Source organism: Odocoileus virginianus, chromosome 6 (genome assembly GCF_023699985.2).
Source record: "Odocoileus virginianus isolate 20LAN1187 ecotype Illinois chromosome 6, Ovbor_1.2, whole genome shotgun sequence".
Classification (NCBI taxonomy): Eukaryota; Metazoa; Chordata; class Mammalia; order Artiodactyla; family Cervidae; genus Odocoileus; species Odocoileus virginianus.
In genome coordinates this window covers 16,804,698-16,832,669 of record NC_069679.1, presented here as the reverse complement: position 1 = coordinate 16,832,669, position 27,972 = coordinate 16,804,698, and the positions used below count along the sequence as shown (strand labels likewise).

At 44.3% G+C, this 27,972-nt stretch overlaps 2 protein-coding genes across 4 annotated transcripts; one reads left to right on the top strand and one right to left on the bottom strand.

Annotated features, from left to right (window-relative positions):
• Window positions 1-3: 3 nt before the first annotated feature.
• PIP4P1 (phosphatidylinositol-4,5-bisphosphate 4-phosphatase 1) lies at window positions 4-3,729 on the bottom strand. 2 transcript variants are annotated; one of them, XM_020887298.2, is made up of 7 exons: window positions 3,433-3,729; window positions 2,921-3,111; window positions 2,451-2,557; window positions 1,774-1,879; window positions 1,515-1,567; window positions 1,327-1,417; window positions 4-848 (listed from the first exon to the last, which is right to left on the bottom strand). In XM_020887298.2, exons 1-7 carry the CDS (start codon window positions 3,593-3,595, stop codon window positions 705-707), a joined length of 855 nt encoding a protein of 284 aa, XP_020742957.1. In that variant the 5' UTR covers window positions 3,596-3,729; the 3' UTR covers window positions 4-704. The 2 variants fall into 2 exon arrangements, with proteins under 2 accessions (XP_020742957.1, XP_020742958.1); XM_020887299.2 differs by having other exon boundaries at window positions 3,454-3,729.
• Window positions 3,730-3,987: 258 nt separating this feature from the next.
• PNP (purine nucleoside phosphorylase) lies at window positions 3,988-27,747 on the top strand. 2 transcript variants are annotated; one of them, XM_020887297.2, is made up of 6 exons: window positions 3,988-4,374; window positions 23,064-23,233; window positions 25,614-25,717; window positions 25,919-26,094; window positions 26,186-26,376; window positions 27,109-27,747. In XM_020887297.2, exons 1-6 carry the CDS (start codon window positions 4,349-4,351, stop codon window positions 27,324-27,326), a joined length of 885 nt encoding a protein of 294 aa, XP_020742956.1. In that variant the 5' UTR covers window positions 3,988-4,348; the 3' UTR covers window positions 27,327-27,747. The 2 variants fall into 2 exon arrangements, with proteins under 2 accessions (XP_020742956.1, XP_020742955.1); XM_020887296.2 differs by lacking the exon at window positions 3,988-4,374 and adding an exon at window positions 20,973-21,160.
• The last annotated feature ends 225 nt before the right edge of the window (window positions 27,748-27,972 follow it).

The following is a 27,972-nucleotide window of genomic DNA, read 5'->3' as shown; positions in this document are numbered from 1 at the left end:
AAATAGAGTCATGACCTTATTTATTTACAAGCACAGAATGACTCCCTAACCTCTCCCATGACAGAGCAACCCTATCCAGCCCAGTTAAATAACTGCAACTGGGGCGTTAAGGTTGAAAAGGAGGAATTATGGGAAATACAGGACTAGGGGACCATACCCCACATTAAATAGTTATATACATCAGTTCCTGTGGTTCTGTACAGAGCAGCGGCTGACCCCACCCCCACAGGACACAGAATGGGGGGAGAGGAGACTGAGGGTGCTGAGACCAGAGCCAGCCCCTGGTGAAGTGCAATAGCAGCAGCAAGGTCCTAATGGTGCACAAGAGGGAGGGAGACCCCCCAGGGCTACCCACCCCAACCCTGCCCTGGAATGTGTAAGGGACAGGAATGGCTCTCAGGGAGCATATAGGAAGGACAAGGCTAGAACTGTCTTTTAGGACCCAGGTTTAGGGGCAACTTCTCGCCTACTTCACCCTAAACACAGCAACTGTTGGAGGAAAGCAGATGGCCAGCAGTGGTCTTACCTATCCCTCCAAACCTAGGTGAGGGCCTGGATCCTTCCTACCTCTCCCCAGGGAAAAGGAAGGCAGCTGCTTGGCTCCCCTTAGAGAAGCCCAGGGAGCCTTTTTCCACGGCTCCCTTTATAGTGTCACTGTCCCCACCAGGGAGGGGCCAGGCACAGTCTGTGGGTCGTCGTGGGGCTCAGGAGAAGTTCTGGACAGGGTGGCTGACCTTCATACAGGCCCAATAGAGAGCCCGGCCCAAACACAGCACTGCCAACAGGATGACAAATGCCCAGGCTGCATAGATGCCTCCATATCGCCGTGCATGCTTCCACGTGCCAAACTGAAGACGATAAAGAGAACAACAATGGGGTTACTGTTGATCTCTCACCACTTTCCAGGAAACCTAGTAACAGTAACAAGCAACTCAAGCCTCAGTTTCTGTCCCCTATCCACATGTGGCCACCTTCAGGGACCTTTTAAAAGGCCCAATTGTCCAACTCCCTTCTGCTAGGCAGGAAGACACTCAAACAATCCCAGACACCTGTCAGTTTTTCTTCATGTCTGACAACTTCCTAATAGCAACTGAATCTAAGTCACTTCTCTGTTCTATCCTCAGCATAAAGAAGATAGCTGTTTTTAACTCTGATAACATTGAAGACTTTATCAGTCTCCTTCAAATGTAGGTCATCTTGGTTTGTTAAAACAAGACAAACAAAACCCCCCTCAGTTTCACTTCCTTTTAGGATAGCTATTTCCCCAGTCTTAGCCTTAGGAGAGGAGGCTGCAGAATGAAAGGGGCTGGGTCAAGGTCTACTCACAGCAAGGCCGGTGGCAGTGACTGCCAAGAGTAAGCCAAGCAGGAAGCAGCAGACACATCTCTTTCGTGGGTATCTGCGCCCAATAGATGACCTGTGGGGAGGCAAACAGAAATGGATACTTGGAATGGCCTTGTAGATTTTACCCTCTTCATTACCCAGCTCAAGGATGCTGCTCCCTAATCACTCACACTTTCCTGCAGTGAGGGCAACGGGCCAAGGTTCGGTCTGTGAACTCTGTCCACTATGGAGAAAGGAAAAGGGAGACACCAATTAATAGCAGAAGCAGGGTCATTTTCAATGAGAGCTCTGGGGCAGTGGGAGGTGGGGAAATGGTTCCTCATAGAACAGACCTTTTCAGAATTCATTATCATAACTCAGAAATACATTCATGACTACATTTCCACTCACGCCCCTCCCTACCCCCAGCCTCCTAATACTTCCCCTCACCAGAAAAGTATTCTTGCAATGTCCACAGATGACCCTGACACCCACAGGTTGTGGTTCTGGACTCAAAGGTCCTGGATGCACAGGTCCCAGGTTGATGATTCTTTTGCTGTATAGGAGAAAACGACTATGTTTAGAAAGTTTTTAATCCTAAGGATCCCTACATTACTCCTCCCTCACATCCCCCACTCCCTGCCATTAGAAGTCCCTCTGCTTCTCTGCATTGGAGAAGGAAATGGCAACCCACTCCAGCATTCTTGCCTGGAGAATTCCAGGGACGGCAGAGCCTGGTGGGCTGCCGTCTGTGGGGTTGCACAGAGTCGGACACGACTGAAGCGACTTGGCAGTAGGTGCTTCTCTGCACTGCCAGCCCTACCCCAGAGAATACTTGTGGGAAAAGCAGTACTTAAATATAAGGTCTTTAATGTCCCTTTTACCTCAGGATAATTCACCCAGTCTCTGAGACTTTCCATCTTCCTAAAGATGGAGTAGTTTTTTATCCTATCTTTTTACTGAGATAAGAAAGATAGCTGTAATGTTCTAGAGACACAGCAGCCCTTAGCTTTTTCTCCTAAGTAAACACCAGGCTCTCTCATCTTTACATTCTCTGTAAACATTCATCCTTCTTAGGCTTTCCAATTTTCCCCACTAATGCCCTTCCCCAAATTATTCCTCCTCACCAGTAGGGCCGAGGGCAGGCAATCCGCTGGGAAGTCACTTTGCAGATAAGGAGACAGTTGCAGGGACATCGAACATATTTTTTCCCTGGGGGTGCATTCTTAATTGGCTAGAGAATAATGGGGACATCAGTAAGCAAATCTCTAATCCCAATCCCTGTTCTTCCAAAAACACCTTCTGAGAATAGATCAGAGAGATAAAATCTTAGCCAGGACGGAGAAATGAAAGGCATATAACATGAGATTTACAAACTAAAACTAAGCTTAAGTATAAAGACAGGTATGAAGATGAGGGATGGTAAATATTAGCCTGGTGAGTGGCTTCTGGGGAAATGGTGTGTGAGACTCCTGGAACTGAAACCTGGGTTTCATGAAAGGTCCTTGGCCAATGCCTGAAGGTCTGGGTCTAGAATCAAGGGATCAGAAAGAGGATCCAGAAAACAGGGCCCGTTTCATAGATTTGTGTAACTCACAGTGGCTTCATTGCAGACGCCACATTTGACTACATGCTGATGCATCTTGCCTTCCACGTTGATGAGAGACTGGCAGACTCGGCAGGTGATCATGGGAGCACTCCCACTGTCCGGGCTGGTCAGGGGTGAATAGGGGGGTGGGTCTTCCCCAGGCAACACGGCTGGGTGTCCCTCGGGGAACGGGGGAAATGCTGGACAGGAAGGTAAAAAGAAGGACTGGCATTACTTGCAGACACCCCCACTGATGCTACACGGAGTAAGGCAACTGTTTCTGGTCCTCAACCCTTCTGACAAGCTCAGCGTGATTGTTATGATCAGTGCTTCCATCAGACTCTTCAGAGCTCCCTTCTGCTCCCAAGCTGCGGTCGCGATTGCAGAGAGAAGGAAGCCTCACCCAGTCACAGGTGCAACAGCCCCGCACCTGGCGCTTGGGCCCCGCCTCCGCCCTCGGCCCCGCCCCCTCCGCCTGTCAGAGTACCCCTGGGAACACCTCGGACCCCGCCCCGGCTTACCCTGGGGCGGGGCATGTTTACCGGCTCCGTACGGTGGTGCGGAGGGGGTCAGGCCTCCCCCGGGCCCAGCCCCACTCCCGCCCGGCCCCACTAATCCGTTTCCACCGGCGCCACCGTCGATGGGCTCGGAGAGCAGGGGGGATCGCTCTCCATCTGCCGCCATGGCCGCCACCACCGCCTCCCGCTTCGGCCAAAGATACGGCTCTTTTCGCCTCCGCCGTCACCGCAGCCACCGCCGCCGCCGCCGCTACCGGGTCCCCAGGGCGCCTGCGCGCCGCGCGCCCAGCTCGCCCCGCAACCAGTGGCCTGCCCCGCCCCGTTCCGCCCCGCAGCACGTGATAGGCTATCCCCGCCCCGCCGTGCTGTTATTGGCGGAGACATAGCGATTTCTGGTCCTGTGAAGGCAGCTCTTGTTTTCCATTGGGAAGCTTGGCGCCAACGTCAACTGTCACATGACTTTCAGGACGCCGCTGGGCCTGCAAAAACTGCACGTGACGAGAAGTTCTTCGAACCATTGGAAGCGTGGCCCATCGCGCTACCTCCAGACCAGGAGGTGGGGCAGGGCTGCTTCAGCTCACTGGTCACGTGTTTCAGGAAGCCGCCTGTGATCTGTCGGTACCCCCAGAGCCGGCGCACGATCATTGCTCTTCATTGGTCCGAAGACACCACTAAAAGACTTTTCTACTCTTTGCGGTCATGATTGGCCTCTCATTGGCTGGAGGCTTCCCTTCCTGGGCCTGCGATCTTGGGGCGCAACTTTATTGGCCCGAACTCAGCCCCAGAACCTGGGGGCGTGGCTCGAAGAGCGGCAGTAAACGCTTGAGGAAATGAGCGCTGTTGTGAGCGCCGAGAGTAGAAAGGATAGGCAACAGCCGCTCTACTCAAAGGAATACCTCTGAAAAGTCAGAGTGAAGATATGCCAGGAAGAAATGGATTAAAACGGTAAGATGTTTACCCTAGTCTTCCTCGCTGAAGTCACCTCGAACAGGACACGAGACCGGCTTCTCCAGAAAGCTGCCTTGCAGAATCCACCCTCCTAGCGTCTCCGGTTAAATTGTGAAATTTTCTCTACATGAATCTGTTTCTGTCACTACAGGGATGTGTCATCGTTTTACTCGGTTTTCTGGCCCCCAGTTGTAAACATATATGCGTGATAAGAGTGTTTTGACTGAGTTACCAATCAAGTCCAAGGATATTTTTGTTCGTGTTTGGCGTAGAGACAGTCTTTAGACTTGTCTCAACTTCACCACCAGCCACGAGACTGCTAACAGAGTTTATTCTAACAAGCATAGGAAAAGATCTTAAGCAGCTCCTGTGTTTAAACATACAGCCAACCCACCTAGCCATTCTCCTGTTCATCCATAGTCATTCAACCTCTACTTGCATAGCAAATAAGACTACTTTTCAAATCTATCAAGGTCATCCATTTCTGTCTGGGTATCCAGACAGAAATGAAATGTGTAGAGTTCCCTCCTGTGGCTTAAAGGAACTTTTTGTTTCAACTTTGTTGAGGATTCAAGGTTCTTTCTGTTGTGGGTAGAGCAGGTACAGATGGACAAAGTTATTATGCAATTATTTAGAAGGATTTCCTTAATCTTATGAATGCAGGGTGAGTAAGCTGTTACTCTGGAATTGGTGGTGGATGATAGAGTAAAAGTGAGTCACCTTAAAGAGATCTTTGTTTCACAGTGTAACTCATTTCCTTTAGTTAACCAAGTGCGGGAATGGAAAGACCTTATCGTCATAGAAGGGAGTACTCAGAGATCAAAGGAAGTTGGTTCAGCTCATATTCTTGGGAAATACCTGACTGCTTTGAATAGGAACATTTTAGCAGGTCTGTTAACAGTAGGGGCTCCTCGACTGAGAATAATTCTCAATGGCTTCCTTTCCCTGAAGAAACCCTGAAGTGAGGGTTTTACCTTATCCTTTCCAAGAAACCAAAGCAGAACCCTAAGGGTCTCTCAGTAACCTCTAAACCCAACCTTTGGGGACCAGCTTTCTTCTGCAACCTCATATGATTGTTACAACACATGAATTACAACATTTTACAACACATGAACCACACTTCAGTTTCCCCCATTTCGTAACCCAAAGTGTGACTGTCTTAAATGGATGAAGCAACAAAAACTTGAAAAACTCAACTCTGAGGACGATGACTGGTTTAGCTAGAAGCCTCTCTGTTGAGCCTAACATTGAGGAAAGTGAAGCCTGCCCCAGATACTTAATCATAAAAAGAACTGCTGCTTTTCTAGCACTTGTAGCTGCTAAAAGAGCTGGAGACTTCACCTGAATTCTGATTGTTAGACACAGCTTTCCCAGGCCAGGTAGGGCCCACAGACAATTCAGAACTAAGGAACCTCTGAATACAAAATGGAGAGGGGGGTTATAGCTCCCCAGGGGAACAGGCGAGTCTGCTGTTCTTTCTGTTGTTTCTGGGCATACAGATGCTCAAGTGTTTGCTCTAGAGTGTAGTAGGGTTCATTACTTGCACCTTGGTTACACATCATTCCACAACCTGTTCTTTTGTGACTCTTCTCACCCTCACCAAAGCCATATTTGATGTTCGTTTCATCTAGTTTTATAAAAATGTGGGAGAGTTGGAAAATTGGATACAGTACTAAGGATCCTAGAGGATGGTTGAGTAGAATGGCTTTTTTTTTTTTTCTTTAGTAGTTTGGTCTCTTGGTGATGTTTAAGTCATAGGTTAAATATAGAAATATGTGCTAGAGAAGTAAATGAAGAGGTGAGTGTTAACCACTAAGAAGGATATTCTTTCTGACTGATAATGTGAGTCACTGGAGGAGAGGTATGATGCAATAATCCTTGTATGTTTCATGTTACAGATCTCTTTTAATGCTAGACTAGCCTCTACCCATATAGGTGTGAGAGAGGGTTAAGAGAAGTACAGTGGCTCTCTAAGTGCTCTCATTTGAAAGTGCCTTGTAATAAATTCCTTTGGGACCTGATTTCTAAGACTTCCTTGGAAGGAACTGCTACGTACTTGGCAAATGGACTCATTACCGACTACATACAGTTCCAGGCGTAGTACTTTAGAAGAAATCTAAGATCAGTAAATTGTCTCACCCTGAGTGATATTACAACCTGGCAGTGGTCAGAAGAGACATATCCAGAAAGCAAGGTAATTTTTGAGAAGGGCCCTAAAAGAAGTTGGAAAAATTCCTATCAGTGTGAAGGTGAGGAATCCCTCTTCTGGTCTTCCATTATCTCTTGCTGCATAAGTGGCACCCAAACAAAATGATATGTGCTTAACAGTTCTTTCACTGGTCTCACCTGGGCTCATTCATGAAAAGAACTGAATGGTCCTAGATGACTCTTCACATGTCTGGCAATAGTATATACTAGTTCAGCTATGTTCCTTACAGCAGGTGGAATTTAGGGTGATGGTCCAAGAGGGTGAGAGGAGAAGATGCAAGACATTTTTAGGCCTAGGCTGAAACACTGGTATAACTTCATTCCTACCTCATTCTAGGTCATAGCAAGTCGTCAGGGCTGTCCAGATTCAAGGTGTGGGGGAAAAGACTTCAATTCTTTTTTTTTATTCTTTAGGACTTCAGTTCTTGATGGGAGGAGCCGCAAAATTTTATGGCCATGTTTTTCAACCTACTATAAATGGTAGAATTTCAGCAAGCAATACATCTATACACATTTGTTATGTATCTGCTCTTTATGAAAGACACTCCTTAAGAAACTTAAACTCTGGGTAGGGAGGAATAACAATGTGAAAATTCACAGTATAAAATATCAACACTAGGGAATCTCCTAGTAGTTTAGTGGTTAGGACTCCATGCTTTCAGTGCCGAGGGCCTGGGTTCAGTCCCTTGTGGGGGAACTAAGATCACACAAGCCACGTGATGCAACCAAAAGAAGAAGAGAGAGAATAAAATAAAATGTCAACAAGGTAATGTTTTATTACATGGGAAAAAATACCAATTCTAGATATCTAGAATTTCTAAATATCTAGAAATTCATGGTGCAACACATGCTTCATAGGGTATGAATTAAACAGTCTACAAATTCAAGGAAAGAGGAAATCACTTCTATCCAGAGCAACCAAAGAAAACTCTATAAAATAATATAAAAACCAATATAAAAGCCAATATAAAAACATAAAGGATTATTATATTATTGTGCATGGATAACTTGGATTTGAGCTCTGCCTTGAGTGGGTCAGTAGGCAGAGTGATGCAAAAAGTAGTGATAATATTTGCTCACAGTTAATAAAGCAGTTTTATATCCATATTCATTTGATTTCAAAACCCACTGTGAATTGGGCAGGGAAGGCAAGATTGTTTTTATTTTGCAGTCTGAAAACTGAGGCTCTGTAAGCTAGAGTCACTTAAGCCAAGGCAAAGATTGAAATGGGATGAAAAGTCCAGGTCTCCTTAAAAACGAGACCACTCCACAATCAGGTCTGAACACAGTCAAAACATGAACATTCTCCTAGCCAAAAAAATCCCCAGTAGCCCCTCCTCCAGAGAATATGAATGACTGCTACTTCTTTACTTATTAGAGCCTTAGCCTCTGGGTAGTCTTCTCTGCTTCTAGATAAAATGGATTAGATACCCAGTTATAGAATTGCCCTAATTCCTGACAGCACTCAATCCAGAGCAAAATCTCATTTCTTTAAATCCTTTCAAAATTTCTTAACAAAAGCCAAATTTTATAACAAGTCCTTTCTAGCACTCTCTTACTGACAACACCTCAGTTCTTCATGGTTTGTGCTTTCTCTCACTGCATGAAGTAGTAAAAATTTTTTTTAAAAAAAATCCAGGTCTTCTGATTTATGGTTTAATGCTTTTGCACTCACATCATCTACTAGGCAGATGGAAAAGGGCAAAAATTCAGGGGTAGCAGAGTGCATGGTATCTGGGATGGGCCCCTTTTTATGCTCAATGCCTAGCCCATAAAAGTTGTTTAATAAATGACAATTAAATGATTTAATTACCTTGAGCTGTATCTTGAAGGTAAATTTCTATACTGAGCAATATTGTCAGCTGTAGTTCCAAGCAGGGTGGATATTCAGTTAAGACACTACAGTGTGGCTGGCATAAGTACTTTATGGCTGGCATTGGTTCTGATTGGTTGGTTCCTGTACTATACAAGTAAATAGTTTCAGTATTACCCCCGGTACCAGCTATTTTACTTATAGGATGGGAGTTTCTCACTTAGATTGAGAAAAATCAGGCTATGAAAGTATATTAGTTTGCTGGGACTGTCATAATAAAATATCACAGACTGGGTGGCTTAAACAATGAAAGTGAAAGTCACTCAGTCATGTCCGACTCTTTGTGACCCCATGGACTGTCCATGGAATTCTCCAGGCCAGAATACTGGAGTGGGTAGCCTTTCCCTTCTCCAGAGGATCTTCCCAACCCAGGGATTGAACCCAGGTCTCGCACATTGCAGGTGGATTCTTTACCAGCTGAGCCACAAGGGAAGCCCATGAAGACTGGAGTGGGTAGTCTATCCCTTCTCCAGGGGATCTTCCTGACCCAGGAATCGAACTGGAGTCTGCTGCATTGCAGGCGGATTCTTTACTAACTGAGCTATCACCATAGAAATTTATTTTCTCACAGTTCTGGAGCCTTGAAGCCCAAGATCAATGTGTCAGCACAGGCCTCTGTTCTTGGTTTGCAGATAGCCACTTTCTCTACTGTGTCCTCATGTGGACTTTTCTCTGTGCACAGATATTCCTGCTGTCTTTTCCTCTTCTTATAAGGAGTTAGGGCTCCTTATGATCTCATTTAACTTAGTTATCTCTTTAAAGGCCCTGTCTCCAAATATGGTCAGTTGGGGTTGGGGCTTCAGCATATGAATTTTGAAATAATCCATAAGACTTCATAGCAGGAGGATATAAAGAAAGAAACTGCAAAGATTTGGAAGCATTTTTTTTCTTCAGGCTTCCAACCAAGTGGCAACTACTAGCACACTGGGTAGATGACTGAGAATGAGGCTGGAGATATCCACTTGGCTTCTGCCGCCTGGTGTCTCAATTTGACGTCTCTTTTCCACATACCCTGTTTCTTCTTTACCCTTTACTGAGGTGGTAGTTTATCACCCATGTGAAACCAACACAGTCCCTTACTCCATTTCCAGGGCAAAGAATGTTTTTGATAATATGCAGGGTGAGTTAACCAGGATAAGGATAGTGTCAGGGTTGGATGGAGTGGGGTAGGATGTGATCTAATTTTAAGAGATTATTTCTCTTTATCACTCTGAACCTTTGTTCCCTTCTGTTCCAGGTCCTTTCCATGCCCCAGGTCTTTGTCCCTTCCTTAGGGTGTAGTCAGCTTCCCTATCTGGGAAAGAGGGTGTTAGGGTCACTGTACTCCTACTGTACCTACTGACTGAGGCACAGCTAGGGATCTCACACAGAAATGAAAGTGATCCTTTTGCCACTAGGATAAAAACTAAACCAAAATAATATTTTAAATTCAGGAATTGTAGAAAATGGAAGGTAAAAGATTGTTGGTGATGGTGGGATAGGTATTTAACTAGGCAAACATGTGTCTTGTGATATAGAGAGAATAAGAAATTTCAGGCAAGAGGCAGGAATAAACACGTTTCCTGCCTCATTCAATTCAGTCGCTCAGTCGTGTCCGACTCTTTGTGACCCCCATTGACCGCAGCACGCCAGGCCTCCCTGTCCATCACCAACTCCCGGAGTCCACCCAAACCCATGTCCATCGAGTCAGTGATGGCATCTAACCATCTCATCCGCTGTCATCCCCTTCTCCTCCTGCCCTCAATCTTTCCCAGCATCAGGGTCTTTTCAAATGAGTTAGCTCTCTGTATCAGGTGGCCAAAGTATTGGAGTTTCAGCTTCAACATCAGTCCTTCCAATGAACACCCAAGACTGATCTCCTTTAGAATGGACTGGTTGGATCTCCTGGCAGTTCAAGGGACTCTCAAGAGTCTTCTCCAACACAACAGTTCAAAAGCATCAATTCTTCGGCACTCAGCTTTCTTTATGGTCCAACACTCACATCCATACATGACCACTGGAAAAACCATAGCCTTGACTACATGGACCTTTGTTGGCAAAGTAATGTCTCTGCTTTTTAATATGCTGTCTAGGTTGGTCATAAATTTCCTTCCAAGGGGTAAGCGTCTTTTAATTTCATGGCTGCAGTCACCATATGCAGTGATTTTGGAACCCAGAAAAATAAAGTCAGCCACTGTTTCCACTGTTTCCCATCTATTTCCCATGAAGTGATGGGACCGGATGCCATGATCTTAGTTTTCTGCATGTTGAGCTTTAAGCCAACTTTTTCACTCTCCTCTTTCACTTTCATCAAGAGGCTTTTTAGCTCTTCTTCACTTTCTGCCTAAATGGTGGTGTCATCTGCATATCTGAGGTTATTGATATTTCTCCCAGCAATCTTGATTCCAGCCCGTGCTTCCTCCAGCCCAGCGTTTCTCCTGTTGTACTCTGCATATAAGTTAAATAAGCAGGGTGACAATATACAGCCTTGAGGTACTCCTTTTCCTATTTGGAACCAGTCTGTTGTTCCATATCCAGTTCTAATTGTTGCTTCCTGACCTGCATACAGGTTTCTCAAGAGGCAGGTCAGGTGGTCTGGTATTCCCATCTCTTGAAGAATTTTCCACAGTTTATTGTGATCCACACAATCAAAGGCTTTGGCATAGTCAATAAAGCAGAAATAGATGTTTTTCTGGAACTCTCTTGCTTTTTTGATGAACCAGTGGATGTTGGCAATTTGATCTCTGGTTCCTCTGCCTTTTCTAAAACCAGCTTCAACATCTGGAAATTCACGGTTCACGTATTGCTGAAGCCTGGCTTGGAGAATTTTGAGCATTACTTTACTAGCGTGTGAGATGAGTGCAATTGTGTGGTAGTTTGAGCATTCTTTGGCATTGCCTTTCTTTGGGATTGGAATAAAAACTGCCCTTTTCCAGTCCTACTGCTGAGTTTTCCAAATTTGCTGGCATATTGAATGCAGCACTTTCACAGTGTCATCATTCAGGATTTGAAATAGCTCAACTGATATTCCATCACCTCCACTAGTTTTGTTGGTAGTGATGCTTCCTAAGGCCCACTTGACTTCACATTCCAGGATGTCTGGCTCTAGGTGACTGATCACACCACTGTGATTATTTGGGTTGTGAAGATCTTTTTGGTACAGTTCTGTGTATTCTTGCCACCTCTTCTTAATATCGTCTGCTTCTGTTAGGTCCCAACATTTCTGTCCTTTATTGTGCCCATCTTTGCATGAAATGTTCCCTTGGTATCTCTAATTTTCTTGAAGAAACCTCTAGTCTTTCCCATTCTATTGTTTTCCTCTATTTCTTTGCATGATCTCTGAGGAAGGCTTTCTTATCTCTCCTTGCTATTCTTTGGAACTCTGCATTCAAATGGGAATATCTTTCCTTTCTCCTTTGCTTTTCGCTTCTCTTTTCACAGCTATTTGTAAGGCCTCCTCATACAGCCATTTTGCTTTTTTGCATTTCTTTTTCTTGGGGATGGTCTTGATCCCTGTCTCCTGTACAGTGTCACGAACCTACATCCATAGATCATCAGGCACTCTGTCTGTTAGATCTAGTCCCTGAAGTCTATTTCTCACAGCATCCTAAAATGTTGAGCCTGCTTCTATAAATGTTGCCACTGGAAGTCACTAACTCGAGACATCTTTCCTCTCCATAAGCCAATATTTGGTGATTTAGAGCCCGCCACTTCCATTTCCCAGTTTCCTTGATATTGGGCATCCAAGGTGGATGTGTTACTGCATGGGTGCCTGGCCGTGGGAGTCCCTCAGAAGTAGAAGGAGGCACGAGAAGAAGATAGAAAAGGGGTAATAAGGGAGTAATGAGCCAAAATCACCCTGAAGTTGATGACCGTTTGGTTCCTGATTACAGGAAAAACCTTACAAATACAGAATAAAACATAGTTCTAGCTTTTTCAAATGTGGATACAGGGTAGCAGTAACTAGAAAAGATAAGTGTTATGCAATAGAATTTTCTGTAATCATTGAAATATTTCTATGCTATGCAGTGTGGTAGACACTAGCCACTTGTGGCTTTTGAGCAGTTGGGATATGCTTAGTATAACTCAGAACTAATTTTTATCTTCTTAATTTTGCCCTTCAATTTTATTAAATTTAAATAGTCACATTTAGCTAGTGGCTCCTCTTTTAAACAATGCAGGGTTAGAGTTGCTGCTATTGGGCTGGGCATACCTCTAGTTTTTGTTCTGATCCAATTCATGTTTAGATGGTCTAGAGAAATAAAAAATAATAATCAATATTTTCTGTGTGCTTACTGTAAGTCCAGGCACTTATCTGAACATTTAACTGGCATTTTATTCAAGCCTTGCAATGAGAATAAATACCATTATTATAACCATTTAACAGGTGAGAAAACTGAGGCATAACAAGATTCATTTTACTTGTTTTGGATCACACAACTGGTAGGTGAGGAGTGAAGATGGAATTTATCCCATGGAATTCACAAGTAGTTTGATTAGAGTTCATTCATTTGCAGGACACATTTAGGAACAAGGTGGCAAGGAGTGCGCTGGGGCCATAGTTCTCAAACTCTGTGCCAAGGGGCAAATCCACAGGGGTACCATGGGATATTTAAAAAATTTAAGGGAAACACAGCAACATCTGACATATCTCTCATGTGCTATGCAAACTGCTAGGTCAAGGCAGTTCACAGTTTGAACATTGGACTGTGCTACATTTCTTTTGATAATAAAATATCTTTGCAAAGTCAGACTTTAGGAGGTCCCTTTGATAAAAAAAAATAAGAACTGTGTGAAAATCAGCATGAAACAGGAAATGAGGGTAAAAGTGCTGGATTCCAAGGTTTTCGAAGTTGGGCAGGGCCCAACAGGCACACACAGTCCATTAGTAACTATTTGTGCTTATTTAAGGAAAAAAAAAATTTTCTTTTAACTTATGTGTATTTTTTTTTTCAAATGGTTCCTAAGTTGTCAGGCACCAAGCAAAACTCTTAGGTGTTTCTTTTATCTAGAGGTGCTGTGAAAAAATTGCTGAGATCCTAAGTGCCCTATTAACTGAGGAACTGGAGACCTCTGGACTGGGATATTGAAAACAGATCAAAATGGAGTGTGGAGACTTGGCTTGTGATGGCCTGAAGAGAAAGAAGAGACATTTAATAGATATTTCACATATGGGACCATTACATATTAGCTGCATACCAGTGTTCTTAGCACCCCAAATAAACACACAGACAGAATGTCTAAATCTGTTCCCTTTAAAGGTAAAAATCCTGTGAGGAAAAAAAATCCAGTGGAAAGTAGTGAGAGATGTTAACCAACCAAGTTTTGGGGTAGGAAGGGAACCGAGGTAGGGTTTGAGGTGATCTGGGGCCTGGGACCTTCTGGTGGATAGACCACTAAAATGTGTTCTAAAGAGGCCTGCTGGGCCTCATAGGGGAGACTTCTCACTAGGCCATTCGTGAATTTGAGATTAAAAAGGTTAGGGTCCAAATGATTGTTATAGAAGCTTGGTTTCTGTACTTGAATTCACAATAAAGTATGTTGTGTGGTTCTGAAGGTTATGTGACCCTGGCCAAGGTGCAATCTGATAAATTGTCCTTGCCTTTTATATAATCATACATTTCTTTGATGCCCAGAATGTTTATATATAATGCCGACTCTTCCTTGAATGACACTGGAAAATACACTACAGAAGATTGAGTCTTGTTCCCCAGTTTTCCTTTTATAGATATATTGCAGATCATCTTCACTTACTTTAGACAGAGACCATTAAAATTAATTGATTAAGGAACTTTCCCAGTTGCCAGTGGCTAAGACTCTGTACTTCCAATGCAGTGGGCCTGGGCTCAATCCCTGGTCAGGGAACAAATCCCACACACCACAACTAAAGATCCTACATGCAGCAACAAAGTTCAAAGGTCCCAAGTACCGCTACTAAGACCGGGTGCAGCCAATAAAAAAGTATTAAAGTAAAACAAAACAAAAATCAAACTTAATTAAGGGAATTCCCTGGCAGTCCAGTGGTTAGGACTTGGTGCTTTCACTGCCAAGGGCCTGGTTCAATTTACGGTCAGGAGCTAGGATCCCACAAGCTGAGTGGCACAGCAAAAATAATAATAATTGATTAAGTTTGTGTTTTTAGATATAATTATGTTCTGTTCTTGTCTTTTGAGCGAACTGAATTGGATTCAGGGTGTTTAACAAGAACGTTTTTTTACTTTCCTGATGGTCTAGTGGTTAAGAATCTGCCTGCCAATGCAAGGGACACAGGTTTGATCCCTTACCCGGGAAGATCCCACATGCCACGGAGCAACTAAGTCCGTGTGCTCTGCAATGAGAGCAGCCACTGCAACAAGAAGCCAGAGCATCAGAAGGAAGAGCAGTCCCTGCTCACAAAAGTAGGGAAAGCCTGCGTGCGCCGACGAAGACCCAGAGCGGCCAGAAATAAATTAAGGAATAAATTCTTAAAGAATAAATTAAAAAACCTTTCATAGACTTCCCTGGTGGTCCACTAGTTAGGACTCCATGCTTCCAACGTAAGGGATATGAGTTGGTGAACCAAGATCACACATGACATGTGGCACAACCAAGAAAATTAAAAGAAAAAAAAAACCACAAAAACCCTTCAGCTATTGAATATTGATAGATATTATCCCTGGGCTGATTTTTTTCTTATGACTGAACTTATCCATCATTCAAAATCATGCTTTCCATGTCTCAATTGTACACACATTTCTAAGGTGAAACATGACTTTTAGACCATCCATTTGTTACCTTTGCTAAAATTACTGGGTGAAGAAGGAAAATAATAATAATAATAGTGATATCAATAATAGTGATAGAATAAATCAGTCATTTGACACTGCACTCAGTTCTTTATATATGTTATTTTTGTTTTATATATATTGGAAAATTCCATGGACAGAAGATCTTGGCTGGCTGCAGTCCTGGGGTTGCAAAGAGTCATCCACAACTGAACATGCACCCATATTGTCATTATTCTTATGTCCCTAACACAGGAACGGTTCTAGTACATCGTTGATGCTCAGTAAGTATTTATTACCTGAGTGAGATAGAAATGGGGCTGGGAAACATTGGTTTGGGCCATGGTGTTGGGTAAAAAGGCCAGAAGGAAAGGTTTGCATTCAGGAGAGTGGAAATAGGTGGAGGATTCCAATAACTAAGCAAGGACCATTGATTTGTGATTTGATGTGAATTTGGTTAAACTTATAAAAGTAGGGGCAGAAAATAGCTGAATTCTTACAAAGATGTTATATTTAGTAGTTCTGTTACAAGAATTTTCATTTTGGAGAAGAGTTCTTCTCTAATCTGAATTCCTTGCATCAATTATTGTGTAAATCAAGAAACTGTCAGTCATTTTCTCATCCAATCCCCACCCTGTCCCAATCCTTTGTCGGAGTCAAGGATCCAGAAATTGCGTGTGTGTGTGTTCCAATAAACCTTATTTACCAAAATAGACTGAGAGCTGTATTTTGCTTGCTATTAGAATACCACCCAATAATGTTCACTGGCAGTTTACAGCATTGACTATCTGTTACAGACTACAATTCTTTGTAAATACTACTATTTATTTTGTATTCAACAACTTTTAAAAAATATATCCATAATAATGAGTAAAGAATGTATGGAAATATTTTATAAATGAAATAATTTGAGGAACAAGGGGGAAATTCCTATTTCTCATTCAGTTCAGTTCAGTTGCTCAGTCATGTCTGACTCTTTGCAACCCCATGGACTGCAGCATGCCAGCCTTCCCTGTCCATCAACAACCCCTGGAGTTTACTCAAACTCATGTCCATTGAGTCGGTGATGCCATCCAACCATCTCATCCTCTGTCATCCCCTTCTCCTGTCTTTAATCTTTCCGAGTATCAGGGTCTTTTCCAATGAGTCAGTTCTTCGCATCAGGTGGCCAAAATATTGGAGTTTCAGCTTCAGCATCAGTCCTTCCAATGAGTATTCAGGACTGATTTCCTTTAAGATTGACTGGTTTGATCTCCTTGCAGTCCAAGGGACTCTCAAGAATCTTCTCCAACAACACAGTTCAAAAGCATCAACTCTTTGGCACTCAGCTTTCTTTATGGTCCAACTCTCACATCCATACACAATTATCGGAATATTTCTCTTTACCGAATCCCAAAGCTTAATACCCATAAGGAATTTGGTTGAAAACACCTGGAGAAGGGGATTTGCTGCATGCTCCTGTGAGGATCTGGGAATTCTTGCCACTAGAACCTTTTCTTCTCTGGGCCTAGATTTAGACCCCTGATTGTTGTTGTTCAGTTGCTCAGGTGTGTCCAACTCTTTGCGACACCATGGACTGCAGCATGCCAGGCTTCCCTGTTCTTCACTATCTCCCTGAGTTTCCTCAAACTCATGCCCATTAAGCTGAAGACACAATCCAACTATCTCATTCTCTGTTGCCCTCTTCTCTTTCCACCCTCAATCTTACCCAGAATCAGGGTTTTTTTCCAATGAGTCAGCTCTTCCCATCAGGTGGCTGAGCATTGGAGCTTTAGCTTCAGCATCAGTCCTTCCAATAAATATTCAGGGGTGATTTCCTTTAGGATTGACTGGTTTGATCTCCTTGCTGTCCAAGGGATCTCAAGATTCTTCTCCAACACCACAGTTCAAAAGCATCAATTCTTTGGAGATCAGCCTTCTTTATGGTCCAACTCTTATACCCATACATGACTACTGGAAAAAACAGTAGTCTTTGACTATACGGAGCTTTGACTAACTTTGACTAGACAGACCTTTTGTCAGCAAAGTGATGTCTCTGCTTTTTAATGTGCTGTCTAGGTTTGTCATAGTTTTTCTTCCAAAGAGCAAGCAACTTTTAATTTCATGGTTGCACTCACTGGCTGCAGGGATTTTGGAGCCCAAGAAAATAGTCTGCCACTGTTTCCATTGTTTCCCCATCTAATGATGGGAAAGTGATGGGACATCTGCATATCTGAAGTTATTGATATTTCTTCAGGCAATCTTGATTCCAGCTTGCATTTCATCCAGCCCAGTATTTCAGATGATGTACTCTGCATAGAAATTAAATAAGCAGGGTGGAAATATACAGCCTTGACATACACCTTTCCCAAGTTTGAACCAGTCTGTTGTTTCATGTCTGGTTCTAACTGTTGCTTCTTCATCCACATACAGGTTTCTGGTAAGGTGGTCTGGCATTTCCATCTCTTCAAGAATATTCCTCAGTTTGCTGTGATCCACACAGTCAAAGGCTTTAGCATAGTCAATGAAGCAGAAGTAGATGTTTTTCTGGAATTCTCTTGCTTTTTCTACAAGCCAATGGATGTTGGCAATTTGATCTCTGGTTCCTTTGCCTTTACTAAATCCAGTTTGTACATCTGGAAGTTCTCAGTTCACGTATTGTTGAAGTCTGGTTTGAAGGATTTTGAGAATTACCTTGCTAACATGTGAAATGAGTGCAATTATGGGGTAGTTTAAACATTCTTTGGCATTACCCTTCTTTGGGATTAAAATGAAAACACCTTTTTCAGTCCTATGGCCACTGCTGAGTTTTCCAAATTTGCTGGCATATTGAGTGCAGCACTTTCACAGCATCATCTTATAGGATTTGAAATAACTCAGCTAGAATTCCATCACCTCTACTAACTTTGTTAATAGTGATGCTTCCTGAGGCCCACTTGACTTCGGAGTCCACCATATCTGGCTCTAGGTGAGTGACCACACCATCATGGTTATCTGAGTCATTAAGATCTTTTTTGTATAGTTTTTCTGTGTATTCTTACCATCTCTTCTTATCTTCTGCTTCTTTTAGGTCCATACCATTTCTGTCGTTTATTGTGACCATCTTTGCATGAAATGTTCCCCTGGTATCTCTAGTCTTTCCTATTCTATTGTTTTCCTCTGTTTCTTTGCATCATTCACTTTCTTATCTCTCCTTGCTATTCTTTGGAACTCTGAATTCAGATAAGTATATCTTTCCTTTTCTCCTTTGCCTCTCACTTCTCTTCTCTTCTCAGCTATTTGTAAGGCCTCCTCAGACAACCATTTTGCCTTGTTGTATTTCTTTTTTGGGTATGGTTTTGATCACTGCCTCCTGTACAATGTTACCCTCAGTCCATAGTTCTTCAGGTACTCTTTCTATCAGATCTAATCCCTTGAATCTGTTTGTCACTTCCACTGTATAATCATATGGGATTTGATTTAGGTGAGACCTGAATGGCCTAATGGTTTTCCCTACTGTCTTCGATTTAAGCCTGGATTTTCCAACAGGGAGCTGATGATCTGAGCCACAGACAGCTCCAGGTCTTATTTTTGCTCGCTGTTTAGAGCTTCTCCAACTTCAGCTGCAAATAAAATCAGATTTTGATATTGACCATCTGGTGATGTCCACATGTAGAGGCATTTCCTTGTGTTGTTGGAAGACAGTGTTTGCTATGGCCAGGGCGTTCTCTTGTCAAAACTCCTTTAGCCTTTGCCCTGCTTCATTTTGTACTCCAAGGCCAAACTTGCCCATTACTCCAGGTATCTTTTGACTTCCTACTTCTTCATTCTAATCCCCTATGATGAAAAGGACATCTTTTTTTGGTGTTAGTTCTAAAAGGTCTTGTAGGTCTTTATAGAACTAGTCAACATCAGCTTCTTCAACATTAGTGTTTAGGGCATAGACTTGGATTACTGTGATATTGAATGGTTTGCCTTGGAAACGAACTGAGACCATTCTGGTCATGTTTGAGATTGCACCCAAATATTGCATTTCAGACTCTTTTTTTGACTATGAGGACTGCTTCATTTCTTCTAAGAGAGTCTTGCCCACAGTAGTGGATATATTGGTCTTCCGAGTTAAATTCATCCATTCTCATTCATTTTAGTTCACTGATTCCTAAAAGATTAATGTTCATTCTTGCCATCTCCTATTTGACCACTTCCAATTTACCTTGATTCATGGACCTAACAGTCCAGGTTCCTATGCAATATTGTTCTTGACAGCATTGAATTTTATTTTCACCACCAGACACATCCACAACTGGGCATCATTTCTGCTTTGGCTCATCCTTTTCATTCTGTCTGGAGCTATTTCTCGTCTCTTCTCCAGCAGCGTATTGTACATCTACCAATCTGGGGGGCTTCATCTTTCAGTGTCTTATCTTTTTGTCTTTTCATACTATTCATGGGGTTCTCAAGGCAAGAATGCTGAAGTGGTTTGCCATTGCCTTCTCCAATGGACCACATTTTGTCAGAACGTTCCACCATGACTCATCTGTCTTGGGTGGTCCTACACTGCCTGGCTTATAGTTTCAATGAGTTACAGAAGGCTGTGATCCATGTGATCATTTTGGTTAGTTTTCTGTGACTGTGGTTTTTATTCTGTCTGCCTTCTGAGGGATGAGGATGAAAGGCTTGTGCAAGCTTCCTGATGGGAGGGACTGGCTGTGGGGAAAACTGAGTCTTGCTCTGAAGGGCAAGGCCTTGTTCAATAAATTTTGAATCCAATTTTCTGCTGATGGGTGGGGCTGTGCTCCCTCCTTGTAATTTGGCCTGAGGCAGCCTATAGTCTCTATGGTAGGGCTATATGTTTTTTCCAAATCCTATAACCTCCACATCAGTCTAATCGCTAGTGAAATTTGCTGTCTTGTTCTATTCTTTGTGACCTCATGGACTATATATGGGCTTTCCTGGTGGCTCAGAGGTTAAAGCGCCTGCTGCAATGCGGGAGACCTGGGTTTGATCCCTGGGTCAGGAAGATTCCCTGGAGAAGGAAATGGCAACCCACTCCAGTATTCTTGCCTGGAGAGTCCCATGGACGGAGGAACCTGGTGGGCTACAGTCCATGGGGTGGCAAAGACTATATATAGGGTAGGTCCCCTGTATATTGGGCACCTACCTAGCTGGGGAGTTCATCTTTCAGTGTCACATGTTCACGGGGTTCTCAAGCCAAGAATACTGAAGTGGTTTGCCATTCCCTTCTCCAGTGCAGGGACTATAGAGTCCACGGAATTCTCCAGACCAGAATGCTGGAGTGGGTAGCTGTTCCCTTCTCCAGGGACTCTTCCCACCCAGGGAGTGCACCCAGCTCTCTCGCACTGCAGGCGGATTCTTTACCATCTGAGTCACCAGGGAAGTAGAATCAACCCTTTTTCCTTTGTTCAGGAAGGAATTCAGACAGAGGCTACTTAATTTTATTCTGAGTTTTCAGGATCTAAGGTTTAAATTTTCCTCTTTTCAAATCTCTTATGATTTGCTGTAGACACCGTCAGGAATGGGGTTGCGGACAGATGGTTAGAGGCTCTGCTCCCGGACTTCCAGCCCTCTTCCCGCACAGGCTTCCGTGCTGTCAACTCCCGACTTGCTGTAAGGACTGGGTGCAGAGGCACAACCGGGATGCTCCCACCTCCCTCCGCCCCGTCTCCCCTCCCCCTTCCGCCTAAGGTAAAGTACTGCTAGAGAAAGATACTGCGGCTGGAAAGAACTCAGATTAGATTTACAGCCTTGCTCGGGGCTATTGAGTTGGGCGGGTCACCATGGGGACGAAGCCGGCTGCGTACTCGCTTGCCATTGGCTGGGGGCTCCGGCGCTGGGGATATAATGAGCCAGCGCGGTGCAAACAGTGCGCTAACTGTGTGGGTAACACTCGGTGACCGAAGCCAGCTCAGCTCCGCGGAGCAGATATGAACGGAGAAGGGCAAACTCATCGAGAGGGCGTCTGCGGGACCATGGAGAATGGGTAAGGCTGGGACCAGGCCCAGGGAACCCAGGAAGCCCCTGGGGAGAGGAAATGGCTATCTTCGAGCCCTGAAAACACAGCACCCTGAGTCTCGAGAGGGCCAAGAGAGGGAACGAGTGCCCCAGAGATGCAGAGGCCTGGCTGGGAGCCCGGTATCAGGGGCAAGGCAGCCGAGAGGTGGTGGGGCCGGCCCTGGCAGGGGCGCGCGCGGGAATCGAGCAGCGTGGCGCCACCAGAACAGGAAGGGAACATGTTAGTAAACCGTGGACTGCTCCCCAAAAGAGCCGGTGTGTGTGTGCGTGCGCTGGCTCACGCACTTACTGAGATGTGAGTATAGAGAGCGTGCTCCTCCACCCACACTTCGGGGGAAGAGGTCTTCTCAACCCATGTGGTCGTCACAGATTCCGATTCGAGAGTGTGGGGAAAGCCGCGAGGTACTTTTGGTGCCGGTATCTAGAGTTCGTCCTTCAGAGGAGAGAGTGTACTCCTCGTCCCTCGGGAACACCTCTTCCCTCCAAGTTGGAGGTCCAATTAAGTTGCGGATGGCTTCTCCAAGAAAAGGAAATTCTTACTCATGAAACAGCAACAGATCCTTCCCATTCCCTGCCACCCCTCCCCCACCCCTACCCCCCCCCGCCCCCCCCCCTACCCCCCCCACCCCGCACTCCCTCGCGCCCTTTCTTTTAAAAACCTTTATTTCTGCTTTGGTCCTTGAAATCCCTACCCAGCATTAGGGATCACAGTGGCTTTAGGGTGCCCAGGGATTCGGGGCATTCTTGGGATATTGAAGCTAAGGAGGAAGTCCTGTAAGCTGTGGCTCTGATGAGCTTGATGGGCCAGGGCTTCACTGTTATTTACTTTACTTTGCACCTTTTGGGATGATATTTAATTTTTACCATCTCACTGCTTCTCTCATCTCCATCATCCTTAGACCCCATTTCTATTGCCGCCACCCTGTCCTTTGTCCAGGTACTTGCCTGAGGGTAGCCCAGTGTTTGTCATCTGGTTTCCAAGGCAGTACTTTTGAGAAAAAAAAAAAAAAGGTTTCCTCTGGAGGTTTGGTTGGTTAGTTGTGTTCAGCTCTGTCACACCTCAGTCTCCCCACATCCCTTCTCCTTGTTTTTTCCAGATAGGTATGAGAGAACTGGACTAGAATTGTGAGAAAAATTCCCAGTTGATTCTTGGGGATGTCTGGTTATGTCTATTTAGGTCTCTGAAAGGCAAAGGACCTTGGATCTTGATGAAGAAAAGGAAAGATGGGAGAAGGCAGGGAGGAAAAATACAGGCAGGAGGAAGAGTTGTTTAAAAGGGGGGAGGGGGGGTTCAAGTTCTGTGGACCTGTACCATGATTTTATGGACTCAAAGGTCTTTGGAGCTTGTAGGCAAGTTTTTAATTCATTTTCAAACAGAGCCTAATACAATAGGTGAGGCCAATCACATTTCCTTGCTTTATTTACCCTAGAGGAAAGAATTTGAAGCACAAGTTACTTGCTTAAAAAGATAAAATTGGGACTATAATCCAGATAGAGTTCTGCTTCCCTCTAGGCCAGAATTATGAAACCTGGTTTTCGGATGATAATTACCTGAGGCACTTTTGTAAGAAACAGAGATTCTGGGGCCTCTCCTCAGAATGATCTGTCTGTAGAGTTGGGCTCCAGAGTCTGTAGTGTTCACAAGCTGCTGCTGAGAAACTTATAGTCAGCTGTCCCCCAGCTCTTGACAACCAGAATTGTGGTCTGGATTTGCTTCTTTGTATAATAGCCTGGTCTAGCTCCTTGGCCAACTTCTGTATCCCCTGTCACCTTGGTACCCCTGCCAGCCTTTCCTCACTGAAGGTTATTATTTTATGATACCCTTGGACTGGGAGTGAATCTCACCTTGGTTTTCCATTTTTTCCCCCTAGATTTACATATGAAGATTATCAAGACACTGCAAAATGGCTCTTGTCTCGCACCGAACACCGACCTCAAGTGGCAGTGATCTGTGGTTCTGGGTTAGGAGGTCTGATTAAAAGATTAACTCAAGCCCAGACCTTTGACTACAGTGAAATACCAAACTTTCCCGAAAGTACAGGTACTGGCAAAGGGAAGGAGGGATGGGACTGAGGGGTACTGATGAAATTGTGATGGGAGGGCTTCTACCCATGGTCCTGGGTTTCCTCTATAGCATTTGACTAGCAACAACTGTTGTGAGAGAGGGAAAAAACCCATCAAGAATCAGAATGACTTTAGAAAGAAATTCCTCCAGTAGCAACATTTTAACAGACAGGGCGTGTGTGTGTCACTGTTACTGTATGATGACATTTCTTTGCCTTAATGACTCAGCTCCTTAAAGCTTTACAACACTTCCCTTAGACATCCTTTCCCCCCACACACCGTGGTCACCACATCCTCATATCCTCATACACCTCGCTCATTTCTTTCAGTCTGTATCCTAAGTGGAAAAAGATGTGCCTGTAACCTCCCGGGACAAAGTCAGCCCCCCAACCCCCACCCCACACCCCCACCCTCACCCTGTCCTGTGTGTTCCTGCTGATCTCAATCTCCCCAGCTCTAGCTACAGCCTAGAATAAGGCTGTAGAATAAGCCTAGCATAAGGCACGTACTGGTACATGCCAACAAATGAACACACCGACTGCCATGTTCTTGCAGACAAATACCCAGGTAATATATGAATACACAAGACTTGGTTCACATTGACCTTTGTCAGTGGGGATGTGGAAGGGCCCCCTCTGCATAGTGGAGCTCTGAGGTATTTGAGGAGAGTATATCTAGCATCTCAGTAGCAGCCAGAAGCTCCAAGGCCAGACTTCCCTGGAGGTCCAGTGGCTAACACTCCACACTTCACTGCAGGGGCTGGGTTCCATCCCTGATTGAGGAGGTTCCTCATGCCAAGGGTGAGGCTTAGAAGAGGGTCAGGTGAGAAACGGCCAAGTTTACTTGGCCAAGGACAAGGGTAGTTTATTTGGTTTATTTATTAATTTTTCAGGACCAACTTCTGTTGGTTTATTATTAATTTTTCAGATTGTACTTTCCTTCCTCTTTTCCCTGGAGAGTTAAGACTTAACAGATATTTTTCATTCCCTTTGGAACAAGACTAGGAGACCAGAACGGGGAGTGGCAATGGGGTTGGAGAAGGAAATAATAGAGAGAAGGGAGTGCAAAGTTTTCTAAGGGAGATGGAAATGACTTTGGCTCCATCTGCCACTCTACCCCCAATGACAAGGGCACGGCACTCAGTGAAAAGTGGATTAAGCTTTTTAAACTTTGTCAACTTATATTTTTTTTTTCAACTTATTTTTTATACTCTATTTGGGCTTTCCTAACTGTATCACCTCTGTTCTATTACAGGTAACTTTTTTATATGCTCCTCAGTCTCTGAGTATCCCCTGAACTCTCCCTCTTTGTTTTGGTTCTTCTCTCAGACCATTCATTCCCTAAGGGATAGGTTGGCCATGTCCCTTAAAGGAGAAATGTTAGATGAGAGAAATAGTAATAATTGTTACTATGTCTGTGTGAGGAGTTATCTTTGCCGTTCCACTCCCCTATGTGTAATAATTGTTACTATGTCTGTGTGAGGAGTTATCTTTGCCGTTCCATGCCCCTATGTGGGCATACAGGGCATGTATTCCCACAGGACTATTTTGGGAGTCATAAAAAAGACTTGTATGGGTCTAATGTTGGCCCCTTTCCTTGTTCATAGCCTTTTTAAGAAGCTAGACTATACCATGAGTTTCCTTTCAAGAGTGAGGAATCATATAGCTTAGTTATGGTCATAAGAATATGCATTTTGAAAAAAAAAAAAAAAAGAATATGCATTTTGAGAGTTTTGAAAATTTTGGAAAGAGGTCTATGATTACAACACTCACTGCATTCATTATTACCCACTTACTCTATTTTTACCCACTATTATATTACCCACTTATTTCTTTTATTCTCTTGCATTATGACTTTCTCATTCTTTTAAAGTTTCTTTAAAAAGTAACTGGTGTATATTCACATTGAACATCTTTACCCCCATCGCTCTAATCACAGAGTGTACTTGTATCTAAGTTTATGATTAATTTCTGTCTCCCCAACCAGCGGCTTCCCCAGTGGTTCAGTAGTAAAGAATCCACCTATAGTACAGGAGACCCTGGTTAAGTCCCTAAGTTGGGAAGATCCCCTGGAGAAGGGAATGACAACCTACTCCAGTATTATTCTTGCCTGGAGAGCCCCATGGACAGAGGAGCCTGGTGGGCTACAGTCCATGGAGTCACAAAGAGCTGGACATGACTAAGGCAACTGAACACACCCCCACCAGACTTAAACTTTCTGAGTGGAGAGGATGATGTTTTTTATTGGTTAGTTTTACCATCATATGTTGAACACAGTTGGGCCAGTGTAGGTGCTCAGTGGATATGTGTTGTATGAAAGCATCATTCCATGCATTTCCTTCTCTTTTCTGTATACAGTGCCAGGTCATGCTGGTCGACTGGTGTTTGGGATCTTGAATGGCAGAGCCTGTGTGATGATGCAGGGCAGGTTCCACATGTATGAAGGCTACCCGCTCTGGAAGGTAAAACAGGGGTATAAGCCTGGTTGTGTCTGGAAGAAGGGAGATAGAGCTCTCTATCCTATTTTACTACCTAGCTGCTTAGGCAAGGTAGATTTTTGGTCCCCTCTTTTCTCTTTCATAATGTATGTCATGTTTATCTGCATGGGTGTATTGGTCAAATGTTAAAGAAAACTCTCTGATCTTTTGTCTTTCGCTTCTAAGGTGACATTCCCAGTGAGAGTTTTCCGGCTTCTGGGTGTGGAGACCCTGGTGGTCACCAATGCAGCTGGAGGGCTCAACCCCAGATTTGAGGTTGGCGACATCATGCTGATCCGCGATCACATCAACCTCCCTGGTCTCAGCGGCGAGAACCCTCTCAGAGGGCCCAATGATGAACGGTATCTCTCTTGCTTCTTTCTGTTTAGATGGGTCAGCTTGGGAGAGCTCGCTGTATTCCATTAATCTGAGATAACCCAACCTGTGCTCTAGGTTTGGAGTTCGTTTCCCTGCCATGTCTGACGCCTACGACCGGGATATGAGGCGGAAAGCTCACAGTACCTGGAAACAAATGGGGGAGCAGAGAGAGTTACAGGAAGGCACCTACGTGATGGTGGCGGGCCCCAGCTTTGAGACTGTGGCCGAGTGTCGCCTGCTGCAGAAGCTAGGGGCGGATGCTGTTGGTGAGGAGGGGAACTTGGCTGGTGGCTTCGTAATTTGGGGGTACTTTTTTGTTTTGTCTTTTTTTGTTTTTGGCTGCTCTGCATGGCATGTGGGATCTTAGTTCCCCAATCAGGGACTGAGTCTGCAGTCCCTGCATTGGAAGTGCAGAGTCTTAACCACTGGATTGCCAGGGAACTCCCTTGACTTGGAGGCTTGAAGAGAGGATCCTGGTAAAATAAGTTGGAAAAGAGTAAAAGATTGTAGATTTAGATGATACACTGAAGGAGGGGTCTGCTTTAAGGGAAGATTGAATTAACTGACTTTAAAGGTTGATTGGGAGGTTTGCACTGTAGCCTCAACCCACCACCCAGCACCAAGGACTTTAACCAGTGTAATGCTAATGTGATAACTATCTATTATGTGATAACTGTTTTTGATTATTTCAACAAATATCATAGGCACCTTCTATACCTCTGGCTGGAAGACAAAATTGCGATATTAGAACTGACTTTAAAATGATCACAAGCAGAGATAGAAATAAAGTATTGCAATGGTGATATTTATAAGAAATGTGTAGAGCCCCCTGAAGCCCAACTCTTTTAGGTAATACAGAACAACCTAAGCTTGACACTAATTTAGCTGCTTCTTTGGATGTTTTCTTAGTGTCAACTGTCAACGAGGTGATGAATGGAGGTAAGGCTAGGGGCCATTTGGGGATTCTGACTGTTGGTTTCCCTCTTTGTCTACATCAGGCATGAGCACAGTACCAGAAGTTATAGTCGCAAGACACTGTGGACTTCGAGTCTTTGGCTTCTCACTCATCACAAACAAGGCCATCTTGGATTATGAAAGCCAGGGGAAGGCCAATCACGAAGAAGTACTAGAGGCCGGGAAGCAAGCTGCGCAGAAATTGGAACAGTTTGTCTCCATTCTTATGGCTAGCATTCCACTGTCCAAGCACACCAATTAACCAGCCCCGGAGTGGGTTGGCCTCTCCGTTATGGGGTCCAAGGAGCTGCTGCCTACTTTAGCCCTTGCTGGAGTCACGTGCCTCTGCCTTAGGTGGTGGCAGAAAGGAGGGTCACCTTCCCTGCTTCTCCCACCAGACCTTACTGGTGCTGTGCCCTCTTCTGGTCAGTTTGTCATCTCAGAATGATTTCCACCCCTATTCCTCTTCGAGAACTCGAGCCCAAGCCCTAGCACATACCCAAGGATTTGGTTTGGGGCCTCGAACTCAGCACAGTAACTGTTCCTGGCTTAAGATGGTCCTCTCACATTCCTCGGGGCTCAGTTCTGCCTCCTCAGAGCACTGGAGACCACACATGGAACAGCCTATTCCTTTTAGATTTTTATACTATTGTATTTTGAGAATAAAGAGAAAGATGAAATAATTTCTTCATTTTTATGTAATTTGGGATAAGGTTGGGATATAGACCAAGAGTGACATGAAACCAATCATGAGACCACGTTTTGTTTGACTCTGTGCTTCTCAGACAGCAAAGAACTGAGATGAGGTGGTATGTGAATTCAGGGTAGGATGAAGCAAAGGCAAAGAGGTGAAAGTGAGAGAAAGTGCTAGAAGATAAGGAAAGGCTAACTTCTGGCACCTGGTGGCT

Coding starts and splice junctions, on each gene's coding strand:
- PIP4P1 (XM_020887298.2), bottom strand. CDS start 3,595: ATGGCGGCAGATGGAGAGCGATCCCCCCTGCTCTCCGAGCCCATCGAC. Junction 3,112..3,432: donor TAAACATGCCCCGCCCCAGG/GTAAGCCGGGGC, acceptor CTTCCTGTCCAG/CATTTCCCCCGTTCCCCGAG. Junction 1,418..1,514: donor TGCCCTCACTGCAGGAAAGT/GTGAGTGATTAG, acceptor GCCTCCCCACAG/GTCATCTATTGGGCGCAGAT.
- PNP (XM_020887296.2), top strand. CDS start 21,105: ATGAACGGAGAAGGGCAAACTCATCGAGAGGGCGTCTGCGGGACCATG. Junction 21,161..23,063: donor TGCGGGACCATGGAGAATGG/GTAAGGCTGGGA, acceptor TTTTCCCCCTAG/ATTTACATATGAAGATTATC. Junction 23,234..25,613: donor AAACTTTCCCGAAAGTACAG/GTACTGGCAAAG, acceptor TTCTGTATACAG/TGCCAGGTCATGCTGGTCGA.